The sequence below is a fragment of the Myzus persicae genome, unplaced genomic scaffold (assembly GCF_001856785.1).
Source record: "Myzus persicae strain clone G006 unplaced genomic scaffold, MPER_G0061.0, whole genome shotgun sequence".
Classification (NCBI taxonomy): domain Eukaryota; kingdom Metazoa; phylum Arthropoda; class Insecta; order Hemiptera; family Aphididae; genus Myzus; species Myzus persicae.
The window spans coordinates 18428-43204 of NW_019104385.1; the positions used below are offsets into that span (position 1 = coordinate 18428).

A 24777-nucleotide genomic window follows, 5' to 3' on the forward strand; every position below is an offset into this window, starting at 1 on the left:
TCTGATATTTTAAAATTGTGTATGGTATTTAAATTGTACCGTGTAACGGACACACAATATTCAATTAACTAAAAAGAAAATCCAACTTATTCTACTAATCAATGTTTTGTAATAACTCACTCATCGTCTGAGAAACTCAATATAATTTTACACTGACCATGAAAATATCCCCATAACTAAATGTCTGACAATAAGAAGTCATTCAGCAACATTAATCTTCAAAGTTTACATACCATTAGATGTTTTCAATAATTTGTTTTGTTTAAATATCGATTATATGATTTATGATGTTCGGTTCAATGTTTCCTGACTCGATTCGATAGCATTTCTACATGAATAAATGTGTGCAATCGAGATTTGTTAATGAATTATTCAGTTACAGAGGTATTTGTTAGACATAAGACATGGTAAAAATTCTAATTTACAAAAGAAGAATATATGGGGTAAATATTGGTTACAACTGCTCTTCACTGGTACATAATTTAATAACATCATGCAAATGACACTGTACACTATAACACAATATCTGTACAGTAAAAACTGTTTGATAGGTACCCAACGAGATTGTATGAGTGCAAATTGTAATTTTAGCTTGAACAAAAGATGTATTTTGTCGAATAAATGTTGTATTAAATACCTACATATTATGTTTAATTGAGTCGTCACAAGACCTACTTTACTACATTCAAAGAGATTGGTAGGTAACAATGTACATACATTTTTTATTGTTTTGAAATATTGCTGATGGCCATTCAACGTTAAATCCGTCTCTTACTAGTTTGTCGAGTTCATAATCTGCCTTACAACGATCGATTCATCATTAATATACATATTATGGATAATTTGAATTAAAAATTGAAGAAACCATTCCATTTATATGTACCAATGTTCGTATACACCCCGTGAAATATTTATTAAACTTATGCAGACTCTACAAACCATTAATCTGTGCTTAAACTTGTTACGATTAAACGATATTAAACCAACGTTATTACTTATTTCTAATTTCGATCCTCGAATGTTTGATGCGAAAAAATAACTGTACACGTAATACCTATAAATCAAAGGTCATAATGAAAATATTATCTATTTCTAACTAATCTTGTGTAATATATATTTTATGATGATTGTTATCAGAACTTCAATAATGGTGAAGCTCAGTATGGTGTTGCTGGTATTCTGTCTGGTCGGATTATCGAGGGCCGTGGTTATACGTCAACCCAACCTATACTGGGATAACATTGACAAATATTGTGGCTCAAGGCTGGCAGATGAACTGCGTGTAATTTGCAGAGGAAAATACAACGAAGTACCAGGTGAGTTTTTAGCTATCCAATTCTTAATACCTACCAGTTCTTACAATTCCATAACCGTGGTGAAATCTATTACCCTTGTCACGAGCACAGGTGACTCGTATGTCATATGATATCGTATTAATATGAGTGCACTCTGGGCACTATTTTCTAGCATCATTATTACCTGCCCTCATACCTTAGTACAGCATACATTTGTTTTGACTTTTGACATCTCCAACACTGATATATTGACATGCACATTAACTGTTTACAGCTGGCCAGCCCGAACTCTCTATCGGCGCCCGGAGACGTTTGGGATTGTCTATGGTCGTCGATGAATGCTGCACACTGCCCTGCAATAGAAGAACGTTGAAAACGTATTGTGCATCAGTTCCCTAATAGGTACACAACCAATACAAATAATAAATTATCAAATTGTTTGAATCCACTTAGATCTGTGTCAACTAGTTTCATTCAATTACTAACATTTATGATTTGTTTTTTTTTTTCAGTTCATTTCCGAAAATGTCGATGACGTGAAGAAAAATTATAATTTGTAAATATTTTTTAAATATTTTTTTTCTGTTAAGACATGTAAATTATTATTATTTTTTTTTAACATTATAACTAAACATTTTAACGGTTTCCAAAATATTATGTATTCTTTTTCTCACCCGGGTAAATAGTTCATAAAGAATTATTCGAACAATATAATCTCAACTGTTGTATACAGTTTTTGTCAGGAGTCGACAAACACTTTGGGGAATCTGTGAATTTACAGAAAATGTTACAATTAAATGCCATAAATGTCACACACATTTTTGTTTTTATTTTATAGTACTCACAGTAAATTGGGCACTAAAACACATACCAAAAGGTATTAAAAAAATCAAACTATTCAATTAATAGCAAATTCTTTTTTCTACAAGTAAGACGACCAGTAAGACGGAATAAAAAAGAAAAAAGATACCAAGAAAATGTAAACTTAAATACACCTAATACTAAATCACATGGGACTTAACCATTGCACAGATGATTGATTAACTTTTAATTTTACAAAAAAGAAAATGAAAACTACTGCAATTAATGGTGTAATGTCAACATTACAAGACAAAAGGTTTGATGAGTTTAAAACTATTGTGGGATAATATCACTATTCACTAATTTTTCAAAACAGTTTGGTATTTATTTGAATAATGAAGAGTACTCAAAAAAAGGGAAACAAGTTGTGAATCAATGTTTAAACAATTTTATAGTGACTTCAACAATTGGAACTTGTTAGGAAAAATTAAACAGTTGAAAAATATTGGAAAGCTGATGTATAGATTACAATTATTGATAATATAATAGCTAATAGAATAAAAACTACATTTTTCGACAAAAGCCAAAAATTGGAGAAATCAATGGATAACTTTTTTATACTTGATTTCGAAGGTTCATTAGAATTCTTTAAATATTATTATAGTCATAACTTAAAAATAAAAAAGGATGTCTTAAAAGCTGAAATGATGATTGTCAATAATTATTTAAATTCCCAAATCAAAAATTGGACTATTCAAGATTTGATCAACAGTTACAATAGAATTGTTTTCTAGTTGCACAATTTGTCAAATATGGTTCAAGTAGAATTCGGTTAACAGTTTAACACTAACATAAATTATTGTTCAAAGGTGACTTATTATTTAAGTACATAAGTTAAAGACACTTAAATTACAGTTTTTTTAGAAAACAATTATAGTAACAAGTCAATTTCAGTTTTTACTACAGTCCACAGACATTAAAAATACAATTTCTACCTAATATTATTTAAGACAACAGTTGAAGTTATTTCTTTTGAATCAATTTATGATCTAATTTTTTAATTTGTTTTAATATTGTGATAGTAATAAAGTATACAATACATCAATATATTTTAGTCTGTTTGACATCTGTTCATGTTAGTATTAAGATATACCAAGATTATTTCAAACTACATTTGTAGTTATTCATGAATTTTTTCAGAAATAAATCTGGGGCTTGTTGCTTGAGCCCCCCCCCCTCCCCCCAGCTAAATGTATCAAGCTCCGCCTATGAATTTAAAAATACAATAATTATAAACCCTAAAATGTATGTACATTTGTTTTGTATTTTCATCAAGATACACCTAAAGACGTTTCGCTTCAAGTAAGGAGCAATACCAATCAAAAATTGCAGTATTACCACAGCAATTGCCATCAGATGGACCTGAAATTCCGAAATATAGCCGATACAGCCCTTCTTAATTTAAAACAATGTAAAATTGAGAGTTATTACGTTTTCACTACTTCGGGGTTCGTCCGCCCAAAACGCAAGCCAGCCGGCGTTTTCCGCCGCGGATGCAAATACGGAGCATTACACCCGTCGTGTTAAGCTAATCCGATATTAACCGATGCGTTTTGAATTCGACGGAAAACGTAGAGTATAGCCCCGGCCTAATAAATTTCCGATGGGCAACCATAGTATCTATAGCCGTGGGTACACGGCAACTCGCTCAAATGTCGTAATGACGAAAAATACATTTAACAATAGTACAGAAAAAAACACTAATGACAGCTCTGTGTAAGACACGGCAGCTATCGAATACTAATAGGAAAATATAATTGGGTAGGTAATCAAACAAAACAAAAGATAAACCTGACGACGGCCTCGACCACTCTGCTCACGACCGCTCGGTCTCCGTGATAGGTAAATTACATTCCACCGCTGGAACGGCGACAGCGGTCTTGAGGTGAGACGAATCATCAATCCAGCCACGGGTCGACAGCCGTGATCCACGTCAGCTCCGTTGGGATGCATGAAATCACAACGGGATGCACACAATCGCAAACTGCAAGCTCGACGTACCTACTCGCAACAGTAAATGTCACCGCGGCTTTTACGGAAACGAGCAAGCCGTAACAGCACAACGGCGGCCAAACGGCTACGCGTCCATCTGCACGCGGCTTCTATGACGCCCAAAAGGGGGTTAATCACAACGACACCGGACAGGAGTTGTGTACGACGACGGCGACGGCTTAGCCACGAGGTTTACAGCGAAAACGAAAACGTGACGACGCGCAAGTCGCGTATCGTTCCGTCGAGCAAAAGTCAAGCGCTAGGATCAACACAGACGACCCGACCACAGCCAAAGTAGGGTGTCGAACGGCGAGCTGGAGAAGGAGAAGTTCTGTAGTCTAGACTCTTCGACGCAGACCGCGCAGCCGGACAGCCGGTGGTCTAGTTGCAAAGTTCAAAACCGGCGGCAAAACGGTCCGCCTTCGAACAATTAATGGTTTAATTAGCGTGTCCGCCGCGATCATAGACATACAAATATTATAATGCAATGGCCGCGATATCTAGGCATCGACAATCTGGCTGACATAATATTATATTAATCTGTTATATTTTAGTTTATTAGTTGTTATAATGTAAACAATATGTCAGCATATCGTTACGACATTATGTTATAGTTATTTCGAAAATTGTTTTCATTTTAATTGATGATAAACTGACTCATTAGTTAATTAAAGGCATACACAACCCCGAAAAAAAAATAAAATTTTATCATCGATTTTGATATTTCACACTGTGAAAAAAAATACTGTGAAAACAGAATTTGAAAAAATAAATTATTTATAGAGTTACGGGTGAACTACGAATAAACTGTGACGTCATTGCGTCGGCCGTTCATGAGCGGCACTGTCGCGCGGCGGCAAACGCATAACAATATCATTATTATTATTATTCATTAGTTTATTACTATCGTCGATATGTTTATCATAGACTGTCGTTATTTTGTTGCAGTGGTTAATTTCATTTTTATTTATTGTGATTTAATTTCATATATAGTACCAAGTGAAATTTAATAATAATAAATTTACATTACAAAACTCACTACTTTATAAATTATAATAATGTCCCTAATACCATTCAATTTTGATCCTGATGCGGAAGGTATAGACCGTTATTTACAAGAAGATTATGACAATTCTGTGGCTGTTAATTATGAAGGTCGATCAAACAATTCCTCCAATTGGTGTTCTTGTGGATACTGTGTATGTATGCAAAGTGATATCGAGTGTTTATGCTGCAATGAGTTACCAAATTTAGAAAAAATACGAGAACAAGAAGGCAAATGTATTACTTTACATCAATCGTTTTCAAAACTAATATTGGATAAGGAAATACTAAACATGACTAGACACAATTTAATATTAAAAACTAAAAACAATATTAATAAAAAAAAATTGGGTCAACATTATCCAGAAAACAAAACGTGGAGATTCATTTGTTATAAACAGTATACATCTTGGGTCAATTCTTGGATTGCTATGGGAAAAGGAAATCGAGTGGTTTTGCCTTCATGTGTTGTTAGAAAAATAAGGGAAGAATATCCAGAACAAAACGGAATATACGTAGGATTCAAAAATTCAAAAAAATTACCTGCTTAATTAAGTTGTATTACAAAAAATATTATGAATTCGTCTATAAAAATTATACGCATAACAAAAATATAATTATTTTAAACAAGTGTAATAATTTTTAAATTTTTTTTATCTTTACAATATTGTAATTTATGAATTATTATATAATAAATTTATTATGTATAAGTAGTTTGTTAGTATAACACAATTTAAATACACAAAATCGTTATTTAGTATACATTAAAAATATATTCAATTAATATTTTAGAAAACGTGAATGATGAGAATTTTGCATTATTTCCAATGCAGGTCGATCAATAGGTGCGATGTTTTTAGGCAGAGTTACATCAAGTGTTGTTTTCAATGGTAACATTTCGACTCCGTTTAAATGATCCAGTATTGAATTAATTATTTCATCTCTCCAATTATTTGTACTTTTTTCATACGCATTTTTAGTTACCCATTTTCCAGTAGGTTTAGAAAACAAATAATTTAAACCAATTTTTTTCTTATTTAAATTAGAATTATGGTCAATTATAGCAATAATTGATTTTATGTACATCGCTTTAAAAGAAAAATGAACACGTTTTGGAACATATTTTAATCTTAAGTTATGGTAAGATTCTAATCTTCCTGTATGAACATAATTTTTTGTTTGCTTTAAATCTGTCAAAAACTTTTTGTTGCAAATTATTTCTTTCATTAATTCATAAGGTTTAGAATTTGGAAGTAACCATAGTTTTTGTTTTTTGTACTCATCACTTAACGGTGGATGTTCACACATTTTTTTTAATCCATCCTCTTCCCATTCGTGAACGTTTTTAATATGTTTCAATATAGATGTAAATTTTGTGACTAATACTTCAGAATCCCCATTGCATGTTTGTGCCGACCACCATAAATGATTACTTATGGATTGTTTCCATGCCAAAACTTCTTCGTATTTTTTATTAATTGTTTTAAATTTTTTCATTAAGCTTTTAGATAAATGCCATAAATCAAATTCGTGAGTGATTTCTGGGTAACATGTTTTTAACAAATGCCTTATTACTACATGACGGTCGGTTAATAATAAATCAATTTTGCATTTATCGATATCTATCAATTTATCAATTAATTGTTTACAAGCATTTTTTTCTAAATCTCCCGACATCATTTTTTTTTGAATTAATTGAAAATCTACTATACATCCAGAATTAATGTCCATAAAAGTGTAAGTGCAATATTTGGCACAAAACCCAGGTGAATCGTACTGACCATCTCCAGCAATCCATAACTGTCCACTTTCCTTGACATTATTTATCTGTTCTGTTCTCTTTTTCTCCCATATTTTTTCGATAAGAGGGTAAGAATATTTATTCATAATTTTATCGTATGTTGTTCTACTAAACATTAAAAGTTTTAAGCTTGAACAAAATACTTTAAATGTAGCAAATAAAGTACCTGATAAAAGTATAGATGTAGCAATATGTACATGACCTTTAGAAAACTGTTTATTAACGGGCTGTGAAAACCATTTTGATAAGTGACCTTCGCTACATTCTGATTTTACACATATTGTTGCACCAATTGCGTACCATTTTTTATTTATTATTTTACTTTTGCAAATATTACAAATCGTAAACAGTGTTAGTAATGAATCGATAAATACTAGACAATATTTTACATCGGCATTTTCAACATTTTCAAATTCTTCTATACAGTTTTCCTCTTCTTTTTCACACTCATAATCGGGATCGTCATAAAAATCATCTGTAAATGATACGTTTTCTTCTTGTTCACTTATATTATCCTCCGTAAAACTTAGCTCTTCCTCATTTTCATTATGTTCATAATGTTCATTTGAATCAATATTTGATTTATTAGCAATTAAACTCTCAACCATTTCTTTTTTTTCTTGTTTTTTTATTCTTTCAGACCGAGATTTTTTAGTTATTGTATTACCCTCGCTATTTTTATCATTATTTAATACAAATATTGTTGGTACAGTACCTGATTTTAAACGGGGCGCTCTTAACTTGTATTTGTCCCCTAATAATTTTTGTTTTAGAATATCTGAGTCATCAAAATCTAGACTTGTGAAATGACGGGAACATATTACAGAATTATTGGTTGGTTTAAAATGTTTGCGCTTACAAAAATTGGTCCATTTATTAAAACGCACTGGTGAATTATCACGATTAGGAAATATATGCGTTCCTTTATTATTGCTACAACCAAATACACTACAATACGGCATTATTTTCTTCGTAATTAAAATGTAATGTAAACTCAAAACTGTATATAATTTTAAAGTAAAATCTATATGATATAATATTGTACACACGAGTAATGAATATATTACATTATTATACTGAATACTGATGAAACAAGGAACAGGGATAATAATATACGATCCGACTAGACGAGAAGTGAATACTGACGAATTTGTTATTGAAACACAATATTAGTATTAAGTATTTAAAAATTGGATAAATGTTATATTTATAAATTATAATTTATAAATAATCAAAATATTTATAGAAATGAAAATGTATATTTAATCGGCGATCAACGATATTATTATTGTTACGCGTTTGCCGCCGCGCGTCAGTGCCGCTCAGGAACGGCCGACGCAATGACGTCACAGTGTATTCGTAGTTCACCCGTAACTCTATAAATAATTTATTTTTTCAAATTCTGTTTTCACAGTATTTTTTTTCACAGTGTGAAATATCAAAATCGATGATAAAATTTTATTTTTTTTTCGGGGTTGTGTATGCCTTTAAATCAAAACTCTCTATAAATTCAAAATTAACAATATACAAATCTTTTTTAAGACCCATATGGACCTACGGGTCTCAAATTTGGGGTAGTGCCAAACCGTCCCAACTACAAACCATCCAAGCATTCCAGTCCATATCCCTCCGTCTCATAACATCTGCCCCATGGTACGTAACTAATATCACACTTCACAAGGACTTAAAAATACAAACCGTTGAACAACTAATTAAACAACACTACTCTAAATTTCACAAAAAATTACATCTACACCAAAATCCTCTTATCTCCCACTTATCATCACGTACACTTCCAGACAATCCCCCTCGACGTCTTAAAAGACGCTGGTGTCGTGATCTTTNGCTATTGCGTATTATGTCAAAGAGCTGCTAATAAAAAGACAACTGTACCTGACCATAAGTGTTTTTTAAATTGGACTAAAGGAGCAACTAGTATGGAAGCTGATGCAATAGCTGAAGGGTTCAAACGAAGCGTAGAAATACATGGTCTTAAATTCAATAAATTAATCGGTAAATTTGTATTTAATTGTATAATATATTAAATTAACTTTACGATATAATAGGATTATAGAAGTTACCTAATTTTAAATTTAAATTGTACAATGATGTGAGTTTTTAGTGTCTTGTTCTATATTATTTTTTAGTTAAAAATGCATATAATTTTTGTTATTCATACTTAAGATTTAAAAATTTAGATTAAGATTTTTTTTATAAATTTTCAATCTATTTAAAAACAAAAATATTTCTACCTGAGAGTCAAATTAGTTTTTATAAACATTGAAGTTCAAATATTTAAGCTATTGGATACTAATCACTCATGACATATGAGTCATATGATAACTATTTCTTCACGAACTATATTTTTTTTTTTGGTAAAAATGATAAACCGCAAATTCGTTTTAGCCCAATCGGAAATCCACAACAGGCGCAGCATTGCGCCAGTACTGGCTTATGCTGGCCCACTACTGGCAGCCAGTGTTGGCACCAGTACTGGCATATGTCTGGGATGATAACGGTATTCAGTACTGAAAGTCTGTACTGACTTTCAGTGCTGGACCAGTACAGACATTTAGTACCGGAATAGTACTGACCAGCAACAGGCGCAGCATTGCGCCAGTACTGGCTAATGCTGGCATACTACCGACAACCAGTGTTGGCACCAGTACTGGTATATGTCTGGGATGCGAACGGTATTCTGTACCGACTTTCAGTGCTGGACCACTACCGACCAAGTACAGATTAGCAACTGTGGTGCAGTACCAGTTACATAACTGGTACAGTAGCAACTAATGTTACAGGCTCAATAGTATTCTGTATTTGTCTAATGGTAGCATGATGGTACCTAATACCTATGATTTTTCTCATAAAATTACTCTATATAATATAGATACTATAATTATACAATTTCTAGTATTCCCTAAATTAAATTTCCTAATTTTGAGGCTATTATAAGTGTTTGAACTAGCTGATTATAGATGCTAAACAATAGTCAAATTAATAGGATGTACAATCTATTAATTCACAGTAAATTATAACCTCGGCATGTTTATGCATATAGCTTAAAAAATAATATACCCTTAGTTATCAAACTCTACTATATTTCTGAGAACATTAATCTTTAATGTACAATTTAATGACAAAACTTATTTATATAAAATCAATATTCTATTCATTTTTATTTTCTTCGACTTCGCTGGATTTCTTCATTTTATAATATTGCCTTTCTTTTTTCCCACCTTCACGGTCCTTGGCACCTGAAAACCATCGGCTTAATTGACTTGATATATCCTTCATTTTTAGACCCGGATCTTTTGTAGTTATGACTTCTGAAATACAAAAATAAATAAAAGAAAAAATATATTTTTATAAAACAATATTAATAATATTAAATACCTATTAAGTGTTTGTATGTCTGTGTTGCTGAAAAATTCAGCTTTTTACAACCATTGGTCTCTCTCCCAAAACCACTGTACAAGAGTTGAACATCTTTTGATATTATACGCGGCATAACTACAGTTAAGTTCTCTGTCACTTTAATTCCGCTTTTAATGTTTATCAACATAAAACATTTCTAAAAAAAAATTAAAAGATTTATCAATAAAATAAAACTGTAGTTTCAGAAGCAATTTTACCAGTTTTTTTATTAGCTCAAGATCAGTTTTCAACAGAGTATCAAAATCCTGAAAATCTTCCAAATTCAATTTGGGCATGTTATTTAACTGTTCATCTTGCATTATTGTGTGATGCAAATAAGTGTCTCGTTATTTTAGCCTCTTGTGTTATTTTGTACTCTATACTTCTTCTGATAGATTCTAATTGAGCTTTAGTAACTGTTTCTGAAGATGAAGAACCTATAAGTATAACAAACAAAAACTTAGGTACCTATGTGAAATCGGTAATTAACATAATCAAATCATTTTTTTTTATATAATCACTAAAAAGTATACTAATAAAGTATGTAACTAAAGGTAACCTAGTACATAATGATTCTAACATCTATTAAACTATACATCTATTTAACTACTTTATAATTAAACATTAACTGTGTTAATCAGTTAATTGTATATAGTATTTTTAGGAAAATGTTAGGATAACTTTTTAGTTGAAATTAACTGTTAACTGTTTCGATTCAGAATACTCAGTAATATTATTTATTGAGAATAACTTAGGAATTTAACTAAAAATATACCTGTAGAGCATGTACAACCACACGTTCTGCATGGATTCATCTTCTTGATGTTTGAAGAAGTTTGAGCTAAAAACAATAAATAGTTAAATATTTTTAACATTTTAATAACATTTTAAATTTAAATTAAAAAAAAAAATCAGTTTAGTGGTACCTAGATTAATTTAGAAACGCGCCAACTCAAAATCTATGTTAATACACAAGATGTATGTACCTTTTTTATTGTTGCTTCCTTGAAGTGCATCAATCATTAAATTTGTGGGAGACTGTATCTTTTTATTTGGTAATTTAATAATTTTAGTTTTTGCTGATGGCAACTTTTTAAATTTTGATGTAGGCGATGACGTGGTTGATGAACTGCTAGAACTTGTAGCATGTTCTAGAATCATAATTTAACTTAATATAGATTATTCATCATCTAATCATGTAAAATATGTTATATTCTTAGTTAAATTAAGTCATAACCTCTTGAAAAAGGTGAAAATGAAAAGGAAGGCCTATGAGCGGCCACTGTTATGTACCATATTAATATAATATAAATAATATTCATTTTCCACAAATCATAAAAGATTAATTCAGTTTAAGTTGTACGTTAAAGTAAGTTATGTACTTACTTCTGGATCTTTTTAATGATTTCTTCTTAATAAAAGAGTGTGCTATTGATGATCCCGATGAAGTACAGCTATGATCGGATGCCAAGTTTTGTTGTATAGTGCCATTGGAATGGATACTACCATTTTCATCGGCTTTAAACATGAATAAACAGTAATTAAATACCAACAAATTAATATATAGGTTTATAGCTATGTTTAATGTTTATCTAATATTAATATATTATTATATATATATTTATTATAATAAATTAATTACCACTTGACTCTACATCATCGAAAATACTATTTTTATTAAAAGATGGAATATTTTTTAAATATTGTTTAACTTCATGTGCATCTAATTTTAAGTTATCTTCTTCAACTTCGGAACTGTTATAATCTTCTATATTGCTGCTTTGTACCACTTTATTCGAAAATGCCTTTTCCATTCGTCTAATTCCCTGGTTGTAATTTCCTGAAACAATATTTATGACTACAATGTAAGAGATGTACAGAATACTGATGATCAGTCACAATTATTTTAAAACCTATATAACTTAATAGTTGTGAATTGTATTACTTACCAGCCTGTTTAATAATAGTAATTTCAAAACTTTTCCAAAATGGACCATGTGCAGCAGATGTCTTACACATTTCATTTAAATTATTATATTCTTTTTTCTTTGTGGGATATTTACAAAATAATTGTTCATCATTTTGATACACCCATGAGATGGGCACAAGATCAATTGTTTTTTTCCCATCTTTTGATTTTTCATTGAACTGTACTATAACATGAGTGGTGTCCTTTTCAAATTTGTCTTGTTCCATTTCTTACGCCGGCTACAACTTATAACTAAAATATAACAAAAAGGTTTTAAAATCAAGAGTAGGTACTTAATCTTACCATTATTATTCACAATATTTTTATTGTACATAGTGAACAAATAAATTATTAAAAACAAGTTAAATCAAACTTAAAGTTATTTATCAATACATCATTTATTTAAAACAATTTAATTCCCTAAGTACCTATTTCAATTTAGAACAAACAGAAATCAGATATCACTATTCACTAGCACTTAATTTTGCTTAAATATAAAAGATAAAATATAAAATATAAATTCATACAACAAATAAAATTGCAGTCATTTCAAAGAATTATGGAAATACAAATTTATAATATGAAACTTATGAACTATGCAGATATGTGACTGCAAAAGTATCATGGTTATCTTTAAAAAAAACACATTTATTTTTAAAATTATCAATGGAAATTATTTTTTTCTGTCTTGATAACCGTCCTAATTTCATAATTCCAACTTTGGTTGATTCACAAGGATATTTGAAGGCATCAGTAACATATTTGAACATAAAACCATGTAAAAATATACCTTGTTCTTCTTTTCTAATTTCTGTAATGCTGAGAATTTCACCGTTATTCAATATTACAATATTATTGGAAGTTTTGGCACTTAACTCAACTCCACGTAAAATTATATTTTTTAATACATCTTGATTTTCTTGTATATAATTAATTACAAGATTTTTTTTTTTTCGTACAGCATTTTTTTTAATCAGTTCAGTGCATGCTTTTTGTTCGGACATTCTTCTGACTAACTGTGCTAAAGGATTGTTTCTTCCTACAATTAATCTTTTTATTTTCCCCAGACAGTTTTCAAATGGAAAAGCAGAAATAGCACACAAGTTTGTTTTTGTTTGTTCCACATCATCAGCTAGGTGAATTATGTTATGACTGTTCATCATTTGTGAATCTGAACCATAAAAATTTTGAAGGAGTTCAAAAAATTTTACCAATAACTGTCTGGCGTAATTAGTGTACTCAACACATAATTCAGGACTACAGAGTATTCTACATGCAACTACCAATAGTAGAAAGTGTTGATACATTTGTCTAGGTAAAATTTTACGAAACACAAGTATTCCGCAATAATGTAAGAAAAAACGGAACTGAGTAGCTTTCCAATGACTAAATTCGTCAAAATCAAATTTCTTTCTTTGGAACTCTTTAGGTACAAATCTTCCAAGTAGTTTTAAATTTAAGTTTAAACGTCTTATGTTTCGCCGGGATAGTTTGCATTTTCTATTAACCTTTTTTTTTGCACCTATCAATTGTTGTAGTATCCATTTCATGATTCCAAGATAGAGTAAATGCATGGAATCTAAAAATACTGATCTAACTGGATCAAATTTTGGTATATCTAAAAGAGGCGATCTTCCCAAATGATGTTCTACTTGCCGTTGCTTTTTAAAAGACCTCTTAGTACGACGTCTTGAGTTTATACTAGGGTATACTCTTTTTTTATTTCTTGTTTTACCTCTAGTTTCACACCGTTCGCATGCATAAAACCCTCCATGGCCTTTACATTTTTTAATGAAAGATCTAGCTGGTGTGTCACATGAGAAGCCAACAATTTCTATATTAAATACCCGTTGATTAATAACTATACCATTTTCAATCAAAGTTTTCAATTCTTTAATGAAATCCTCTAAGAAATCATTTGCATCTTGTGGCTTGGAATCACCACTGTACACAGCTACTATAAAAGGTTGAGAATCATATTCACTGTGTAGAATAAGCCCCAAGTTCGCCCAAAACTGTTGGCTTGAATTATTGTATAGTGGTAATCCATCAATATTAAATAATAATCTTATAGTGTTCTCGGTAAACTCATTTGTAATTATACTTTTCAAACCTGATTCTAAACCAAAATATACATATGATCCATTGGTGTTCTTTGAGCTCATCATTAATTTTATATTTTTATCGGTTTTAGTTTGTAATAAAGTAACTGCTGATTTTGGTAGACCATCAACATTTTCTGAATGTAAAATATTTAAGATGCTATCAATTGTTTCAATTGTAAGATTATATCTAAATCTTACTGCCCAACTCTGTAATTTTTCACGAATAGTGGGCACTGCAGAAACTTCTTCGTCATTTTCCCCATGAGAGCTTTCTTCAGAGTTTGATGATAATGAAAAAGATAGAGGCGAATCATCTTCAGTTGAACTCAAATCTGGAGATCTGTTATAAATAGACGAATCTGTGAGATAGCAGTCTTCAATATTTTCAGGATTATGTAAATGGCCAAAAGTATCATCATAATCAGAATAAATATTTTCAACATGTTGACTACAAGAATGTTCAATATCATCAACCTCTAATTCCAAATTTTCTGATAAGTTAGAATTGTCAAGTTCGACATTTGTTGAATCATTAGATGATACTGAATTTTCAGTTAATTGTTTCAGTTTACGATGTTTCTTCAACCGATCATATGGAGTAGTCATACCGCAGCTAAATTAAATCCGAAATTCAAAAATTTTAAGTATAGGATAAAATATTTAAGCACAACCAGAATTGGGCATGATACTAAAATAAAAAAAGTATACTAGATTAGTATATATAAATACAAGATACATAATGGACCATATTATATATTTCCAATTGAATTTTATTAACTACTAAAAGGTACACATAAATACTTGATCTGTATGATCTGTCATGATATGTATTAAATATATAATAAGTCAACACATATTATACTTTTATAACTAATACCTTCATTATATATAAATTAAACCATTCAAATCATAAACTCATAACTCTTCACATAATAAATCATATAATATTTTATTCATATACATTAATACACATAATAACTAATACACCAAAATTAATAAATTACATAATTACACCTTAATTTTTTCTTATATAAATTAAATTTGTTAACTGTTATTTTTATACCTACTACCTAAATAAAATCTTAATTTCTTTAAGCAAAAGTACAGGCACACAGCCATATGGGCACCTTAATTAAATTTTTTTAAATTATGTTACAAGTTACAATATTGTTATTTATTTTAAGTTTTGAGTGTCCTACAAATCAGAATCAAATAAAAATGTAATAGGTACTAACAATAATAATACCTTGTATACTTGAATATTTTTATTTATAAATACTAGTTTGTTTATCTTAATGCTTAATTATAATATATTTATATTATTTAGGTATTAGATATTAATATTAATATTATTTATTAACACAATTTTAAACAAAATTAGATAGGTATATAATATATATGTGTAAGTATGTCTCGAGTAGAAGTGACTGAACTTTTAGTATATATAGTTCTATATGATATTGCCATTGTATATAAAACTATATATACTAAAAGTTAAGAAGAAAAAACATTAAAGGGGTTGGGGAAGGATCAACTCTAAATTTTTTAGCTATAAAGATTTAATTAATTTTCAAGTACCACACATCATTAATTGTTGATGTACCTATAAATGTATTTTCAAAACTATTAAACTTTTATAAGAATATTTTGTTTTGAAGGTATAGGAAACAACCTAATTTATTTGGGTATCAAAAAGCATAGACAACAATTCAACTAAAAATCTAGAAACATATTTTATAAAATGAAAAAATAAACAATTTTCACAACTTTTTATTCAAAACATCTAATATATAAATATATAACACTATATTTTGGTCACTTCATCCCCTGTGTCACATTACATATATATCTATAAATGTACATACTTTAATAATGCAAGTATATCATATTATACTATAATATATTTAAAAATTATCAAGATATGTTGAAGTAGGTAGTAAATTTTTAAATATATTATTGATTTAAATTAATTAAATTTTATAATACTATATTATACCTACCTATATTTACATTTATAAGTCGTAGGTAGTAACGTTTGATTTAGGCTGACAAAGTTAATTCACATGCAAGCTTAGGTATTAATCTTAAGTATTAGGTAGGTAATTTATTTATTTTATACAGTTGCACAACTGTACATAAATATATTTTTAAATACTCAGTAACAATTAATTACTAAATAGTAATAATTAGAGAGCTTAGATTATATTCTTATTATTACCACACTGGCCAAACACTATTATACAAATACGTGCAATTACTTTAAATTAACAATGTGTGTAATACAAAATGTAACACCTAGGACCTAGGTATTGGTAGGGGTATTTGTTTATAATATTATGTAGCTTATTATTTTTATATTGTTCTATTAGTTTTGATTCATGTCGATAGAGTTAGTTTTAGTGCGAAATTACAATATTAAAAATATTAATAACAATAACAGGGGCGTCATTTCAACTTTTTGAAAGGTATGCTAACATCAAGGCAGGCCAAAAAAATTTTCAGCAGGCCAATATATACACTATAATTATAAGAAAAAAAATTTTTTTCTCACTCCGCTCGAAAGTATCTTTTTTCATTAGTCAAATAATTACATATACTACTAATATTGTACACCTTATAATACACAGTTAAAACGTACATTATTTGATTTTGGATTTCATTATTTATAGACACTATGAAAAACAAATCTTGAGATCTTTAATCACACATAAGTTATTTTATATACACCAAATATTTATTTATTTCAATTTATTTATTTAAATAATAATACATATTAACAAAACATATTTATTTTTATTTATTGTTAACTACCTATTACTTATTAGTATAGTGGATACCTTCTCTCTTTCATTTTTGCAAAATCATCGACTGCATCATTCAAATTGATTTGCTTTGCTTCTTCTGTTTCAACTCCAAGAACCATTAAATCGTTCAATCTTTCATCGCCAATTGATGTTCTTAAGAAATTTTTTATCCTTTTCAATGAGGAAAAGAAGCGCTCATTCGATGCAGTTGTCACTGGCAATGTTAACATTATAGACAATATTTTTATTGTTTCAGGAAATGCAAACGGTAGATTTAAAACAATGTTGAATATTAATTCTAACTTAAATTGGGACATGTTTTCTAGTTCTAATGTTGCATTAATTGAAGAAAACTCGGATGGCAGGCTTAAAGTATTAATTTGAAAACCACTGAAGTGGTCTAAGAACTTATTAACAGCAACACATTCTGCATTAAGAAAGTCAGCATTTGTATAGTCAAATACATTAAATATGTCAAACACTTGTTCATTTTTTGAAAAACGTTCATCTAACTGCATTACAATCCTAAAAAATAACATATACTTTTATGAATTAATTAATTTGATGAAATTAATAATTAAGTATGTAATAAATACCTATCGATTACTTGATACAACAGTTCAACTTTTAAACTTGAAACATCTTTTTCTTTACATCTAGCTCTTCCCAAAGTTGTTTGTACAAAATAATCATTCAAATGTTTATTGAAAGTCTGTTTTCTTTTCTCAGGTTTACTGTGAGTTTGGGTTTTTATTCCATTACAAATTGCTATATCAGTTGCTTTTTGATGAAATTTCAACCACGATTCTTCACAGCGTAATTTTAAGATATTATTCCTTGAAGATTTCACTAATAACATGGCCTTTGATAGAATAATATTTGAATTTTGAAGTTCACATGATAAACAGTGTATACATTCTAGAACACAAACCATTACCTCCAAAATCATAATAAATTTAAAAGTAGATAATTTTTTAAGTAGTCCTACTGCTCTAACCGTTTGATCACCATGTTCAGTCAGAAAAGTTAATACTTCGATAATCACAGTATATCGGCTTCTTACTTTTTGCAATGAAGTATACCAATAATACCAACGAGTATCAACAAGCCTTTCTAAATGAATTACTTTAACATTTTTATTTTTTTGAGCTTCTATGAAAAGTTCATAACGAGTTTGACTATTCATCAAGTATTTATAGAGATTTTGAATAGTATCAAAAAAATCAACTATTAAGGGCACATTTTATATACAGTCAACCAAACAAAGATTTAATCGGTGGGCATAACAATGAATGTACACTGCATGAGGCACAATTTCGCTGATTTTTTGTTGCACACCCGAATAAACACCACTCATCACTGAAGCACCATCATAGCATTGAGCAATGCATTTATTGATGTCCAAATTATTCTCCTGAATAAGTTTTACTATTTCTTGAGCTAGAGAAGTAGCATCCGATTTTTTCATGTGACTGCAACCTAGTGCTTTCTCAAATATATTGAAATTTATGTCTACAAATCGTATAAGGAAACTCAACTGCTCTTTTTTAGAAGAATCTTTAGTTTCGTCAACTAAAATTGAATATATACTAAATGGAGACATTTTGTTCAGAATATTTTTTCTGGTGCAGCAACCAAGAATATGAATTAGATCATTTTGGTATTCTGGTGAGGTATAATGTCCATATCTTGATTTTAGCCTTATTTTCATAGAATCATCTGCAAATGTTTCTAATAACTCAATAAAATTACCTTTATTTTTGGACAAACTAGACTCATCGTTTCCTCGAAATGCCAGTCCTTGTTTAGCCAAATATAAAGTTGTCTTTAATAAAAAGTATATATGTTTCCTGTTATTTTCTATTTCAAGAGCTCTTGATGATTTTAAAATATTAGCAATCGAATTTTGTTTGGCTTATATGGCTAAATATTGATTCCATCTTTCTACTGATGTCAAATGATTATCACTTCGACTATGTTTAGTCAACGACTGTAATGGATTTCTCCAACACTTGACTCCTCTATCGATATAGGCAGCATTGCCAATTGTTTGTCCCCGAAAATTACCACTTAAAGAAAAATGTCGACATGGAAAACAAAATACTGCATCATCAGATATTGAATACTCCAGCCAATTAAATTTATTAAAATAACTGCTTTGAAAGTTCCTATTATTTGTTTTAGGGTAGAATAAAAGCATAGGTTGTACGGGTTTTTCATTCTTATTCATGGATATATCCTTTTTGAATTCCTTAAAAAATATTACAAATTATCAAGTTGGCTTCATCTTCATTAAAATATTTTTTTTATATGACGATAATTTATCAAGACTTATTAGAATAATAATTATAAAACTAAATATTAATATTATACTAACGATGCATAAAATTGATTTTATACTTAAAAATCTACTTACAGGTGTATTTATCAATGAATTTGAAAGTGTAGAGCTTTGTGTAGTCATAGTTTTTTCGACATCATCATTATTTATCACATTTCTATGAGAATCATTTTCCTTGTCTATTCCAATACTAGATATCTGAGACTGAAAAATTAAGATTGTATTTACTACACATACAATTGATTTTATACTTAAAAATCTACTTACAGGTGTATTTATCAATGAATTTGAAAGTGTAGAGCTTTGTGTAGTCATAGTTTTTTCGACATCATCATTATTTATCACATTTCTATGAGAATCATTTTCCTTGTCTATTCCAATACTAGATATTTGAGGCTGAAAAAATTATGATTTTCACAACCTACACATTATATTTATTTAATGGTAGGCGGCTGGGGCTATTCAACTCACTTTTATGAAAAAATAAAAATTGGAGTTTTATTATTACTATTTACGACCTTAAAGAATTTTAACTCATATAGCTAATACTGAATGAAGTAAGACACCGAAAAGAAAGTAATATCTTAATCACCAAGGCTAAAAAATGCAGGATATCCTGAGCAAAGTTTATTTAAAAAGGTATATATTTTTATTTTACACTTACCTAAATCCAAGTCTTAAATTGAATAAAATAGGTAGGTAAGTACTAATACTAAATCATATTACTAAAATTACCAACCCAATATTGTAGTACTAAACTGAGTATAGACTAACTTACCTTACTGCTCTGCATTTTAAACAACATATCTACTTTCATATTAGAATTTGCCAATGATAGAAGTTGTTTTTTATTTTTCTCTCGAAGACGAGCTGCGCCACCTTTTCGTTTATTCATTATATTTTTAGCGTTTTTGGTATACTGAAATCTGGATAGGGACACCGGACACGTACAACGTGTCAAAACGACAACACTCAACGTAATAAAAATAAGCTAAATAATAACAGTATAACACGACAGTCGGACACTGGACAGTTTTATCAATCACTAACGAGTGATGGTTGATCACATTTTACGTGGAACTATAAAATAACAATTCTATTCTATAAATATTGTATAATATAACAATATTGAATCTATTTTTAAAGTTATCTTTTGATAACGCTTTTGATACGCTTGTGGCGTAGTGATTAGCCGCAGTCCCCTTATTTGTTAAGCGTTGCTATATATAGGTTAGATTAGTCCGCCCGTGTTTCAAAATCCCAATGTTACATAACTATTATCATAGGTCTATGACTATTATAATATCCATAATAACATTGATTAATGATTATAAACACTATTATTCCTAATCAATCATAATATCTACTACAGCGTATGACCTAGGGCATATCATAGATAAAAGATAAATGATAGATGCCGATGCTTGAGACCAATTATATATTATAAAAAAATAAAGGATAATTTTTGCCCGGCGCAGAAAAATTATTGTCAGGCCAAATTGCATCTTGATAATTTTAGGTATGCATAGGCATACCCTGCAATACCCCAAATGACGCCCCTGAACAATAATAGTTTTAAAAAGTAGGTAGTTAGGTACTTACCGAAAATGTATCTATACAACTTTGAACTTCAAATCCGACGTCCGACGACACAAAACAGTTTACAATTATAAAATATTATAAGTTATAACACATCAAGACGTCATCAAGTCATTAATAAATAACAAATATTAGTATATTACACTATTACACATAGACGGCAGAAGCAGAATAGTCGAGTAGTAAACAATGTTCTAGTGTAGTCTGTGCCTATGTGTGTGTAGCACTGTCGTGTATTCGTGTATGTTGTGTTAGTGTGTGAGTGTGTGACCGCCGACCGGCGAACGCCGTGCAGTGACCGAACGATAATACATGGGTAGTGCGACGTACGGCGGGGACATAGAGTCGTTATAGGGTTTTCCCAGAAAATTTGCTGTTAAACAACAACAGATTTCTATATTTATAACATAATCATAATTTTATACTAAACAACGTAATATATTATAGGATACTGGATATTAAACTGTTATCTCAAAGAAACTGAATTTTGAATGTATTGTAGTATACTTTACCTACTAATATTATATTTTGTACAACTTCACGGCTATATAATACAAAAATATACGTGATAAATAATAATATATTAAATATTGATAAGTTTTATTTGATACATTTAAATAAAACAAATGTAGTACAAATCACTTAAGTTTTAACCGAATTAATTACCTATATATCATTATCATTAATCAAATACCTTTGATACATTGACATGAAGGCAATGCAAAATAGGTACTCTTTTAAAAACAATCAAATAAAATCACAAAGTATCTGAGGTATAGGTCGTAGGTACCTACATCAAACTATAAAATAGCTACTAGAACAAGCCTATCTGCCTATCTACCAATCGTATATCGTAATACGTAATGTACCAACGGAAAATGTTTTTTAGATACGACAGATTACATAGTTTTTAAACGCTTAACCCTCTATGACACAGTAAATAAAAAACAGCTGTAAAATTATACCTACCTGGCTATTTACATAGGATGACGGATATAGGAATCGGCCCGTACTATGCCAGTATTCCGCCAATGTTGGCATAAATACGACAAACACTGGCTGGCCTTTGCTAACATATCCATCGGGATCCGTATTGTGCCAGTACTAGATCAGCACTTGGCTACCAGTACTGAAATACTGTACTGGTTCAGTACTGTCAAAAAGTTATGGCCAGTACTATGCCCGTAAGGGCCAGCCAACTGTCGGGTAGCCTATGCAGGCGCAGTATTGCGCCCGTTGTGAATGTTGGCGTAAGTAATAAATTTCCGATTGGGAGGTGATGGAGATTCTAGTGTCACCAAACGGTTACGTGAATTAATGCCATATGGACCTAATCTATTAGTTGAAAAAATTGAATGTCGCAATCATCTATTGCGTAATTACGGAACTAAATTAGCTGCCATGATTAAAAATACTAATTATCCTATAGCATTGAGAAATCACATAAAGAGCAATCAGTTACGATTTAGATGTTCTATTACTAAAGCAATTGAGTATCGCAATAAATTAGAAAATCAAACAAAAGCTCAGAAAATATTTGGTTTGTAATTTTAATTTGACGGGTTCCGTTTACGTATAGCGAAGCTGCGGTATTGTCACATAATACTGCAGGCAAATATATACGTAGTATTCATAAGAGTATTGTAAATGATATCAGTCCCGGTAAATTTTGAAATGCAAAATATGGTATACAATATTATAATAAAAATTGCAAATTTCATCTTTTAGGTAATATAGGTAAAAAATTTTTAGAATCAAAAACCAACAAGATAAAAAATACACGTAGACGAAAACTATTTCAAGAACATAGAACTAAAAAAGTAGCAAGTTCTGGTCCAGACCAATATTATGGACTAGTAGAAACTTTAATTAAAGATATAACACCCGAGGAAATCAATAATAGAAAAAAAACGTTCTTAGATTCACTTTCTCTAACTCCGACTAATAGATTGGCATTAGAATTTGAAACGAGAGTTCAATCAAATTCTCAAATGTGGCATAAAGAAAGACGTAATCGCTTAACAGCATCAAACTTCGGACGAATATGCAAAATGAGGACATCAACATCGTGTAAAAATACTGTTTATGATCTATTGTATAGATCTTTTACATCAAAAGCCACGGAGTATGGAAAATTAATGGAATCGGTAGCCATTAAAGAAGCAGAAAAAAAAATTGGACAAGTAATAAATACATGTGGTATTTTCATTGATGTAAACCACGGTTATCTACACAGGTTGGCGCACGGCGTGTTATCGCTGGTCGATGCGGCGAACGCAGTGAACTAAAGCGCTAGTAGTCATGAGGCCTAACTGGTTACCGACTGGACGAGTTCACTCGTAATGAAATAATAAATTCTAATCGTGATTATAAATTATAATTTTTTTAATTACTTTATTTGAAAGCTGAGTACTTAATATTAGTGTACAATGTAATTTAATTACATAAAAAAATAATTCCCCCAACACTTGACTTACGAGTATACTTCGAAAAACTCTCTAAATGACTGACGTCAGAATTAATGACTACAAGTCTTTCTTACCCAGTTATAATTTATTTTATTTATAAAATATCTGTAAAATAAAATATCAAATAAACATAATATGTTATTATCACTTTGTTCATTACTTATTCTTTATGTAATAAAACCTATTTAGTAGTTGGTTAATACTTAATAACTAATTTTATACCTAACTAATTTACAGTTTATAATAATTTTATTTTTGTTTTTTCATCCCAGTAATGATTCTTGTAGCCTGAAAAAAGCTTTTTGCCATCTTAGCCGTAAACCAGTATCTTTTGGTGCGGAAAACTGTGACACTTTTTCTGTGTTGCTTTTGTAGCCTGAAGTACATCCAACTACACAACACTTAGCCACCATCGCAATAAAACTACCTACTACCAATTAAGTAATGACAAAAACACATACAGTCATACAGATTACAGAACAATATTGTCGAAATTAGAAAATTATTTTGTTCGTCTTTTTCGTACAGTTATCATGTTATCTCCAGGTTAGGTGTCGGTTGCGTTCTTATCACCTTTTCACGGTCTATAATAATTGTGGAATGTTTTTAATTCGTATTTTTAGTCGTTTGGACGATATTAACGATTTGAATAAAAAATCTTCGATTTCCCAGTACATACAAATGTGAACGTAGGCCCACTGACTACTAGCGCTAATAGTTCACCACGGTCGCCGCATAGACCATCAGTCTGTATTAGCATCATAGCGGCGTGCTCCAACCTGAGTAGATAACCGTGATGTAAACCAGTGGCGTAGCAAGGGTATGGCGAACTGTGCCTACGCCAGGGGCGCAAATTATGAAGGGGCGCCAATTTGTGCTTTAAAATTGGTACTTATTTTTATTCTAACTTCAAAACGACATTTCTATATTACCTATATGACTATACATTTTGAAATGTGTATGATTTTGTTTATCTTGTTTATCGTTAAATTCGTGTTTCAGTACAAGGAACGGTGCGTGTGTGTTTGTGTGTGTGTGTGAACATCGAGCTTATCGTTATCGGATCGCCCGTGGCCCGTCT

General features: G+C 30.1%; 3 protein-coding genes across 3 annotated transcripts; all 3 read left to right on the forward strand.

The window, feature by feature from the left end:
• Window positions 1-1081: 1081 nt before the first annotated feature.
• LOC111041781 (insulin-like growth factor I) lies at window positions 1082-1720 on the forward strand. The gene is made up of 2 exons (XM_022326194.1): window positions 1082-1316; window positions 1570-1720. The coding sequence occupies exons 1-2, from the start codon at window positions 1121-1123 to the stop codon at window positions 1692-1694; spliced, it is 321 nt and encodes a 106-aa protein (XP_022181886.1). The 5' UTR covers window positions 1082-1120; the 3' UTR covers window positions 1695-1720.
• A 3486-nt stretch (window positions 1721-5206) lies between these two features.
• LOC111041783 (P2X purinoceptor 7-like) lies at window positions 5207-5743 on the forward strand. The gene is made up of 2 exons (XM_022326195.1): window positions 5207-5423; window positions 5559-5743. Exons 1-2 carry the CDS (start codon window positions 5207-5209, stop codon window positions 5741-5743), a joined length of 402 nt encoding a protein of 133 aa, XP_022181887.1.
• Window positions 5744-8861: 3118 nt separating this feature from the next.
• On the forward strand, window positions 8862-24459 carry LOC111041786. The gene is made up of 2 exons (XM_022326199.1): window positions 8862-9006; window positions 22957-24459. Exons 1-2 carry the CDS (start codon window positions 8931-8933, stop codon window positions 23514-23516), a joined length of 636 nt encoding a protein of 211 aa, XP_022181891.1. The 5' UTR covers window positions 8862-8930; the 3' UTR covers window positions 23517-24459.
• Window positions 24460-24777: the final 318 nt, after the last annotated feature.

Excerpts from the sequence above, each read along its gene's own strand:
- LOC111041781 (XM_022326194.1), top strand. The coding sequence starts at position 1,121 with ATGATGATTGTTATCAGAACTTCAATAATGGTGAAGCTCAGTATGGTG. Across the intron at positions 1,317-1,569 it reads AAAATACAACGAAGTACCAG|CTGGCCAGCCCGAACTCTCT; the intron begins GTGAGTTTTTAG and ends AACTGTTTACAG.
- LOC111041783 (XM_022326195.1), top strand. The coding sequence starts at position 5,207 with ATGTCCCTAATACCATTCAATTTTGATCCTGATGCGGAAGGTATAGAC. Across the intron at positions 5,424-5,558 it reads AAAAATACGAGAACAAGAAG|AAAACAAAACGTGGAGATTC; the intron begins GCAAATGTATTA and ends AACATTATCCAG.
- LOC111041786 (XM_022326199.1), top strand. The coding sequence starts at position 8,931 with ATGGAAGCTGATGCAATAGCTGAAGGGTTCAAACGAAGCGTAGAAATA. Across the intron at positions 9,007-22,956 it reads TAAATTCAATAAATTAATCG|GTAATATAGGTAAAAAATTT; the intron begins GTAAATTTGTAT and ends TTCATCTTTTAG.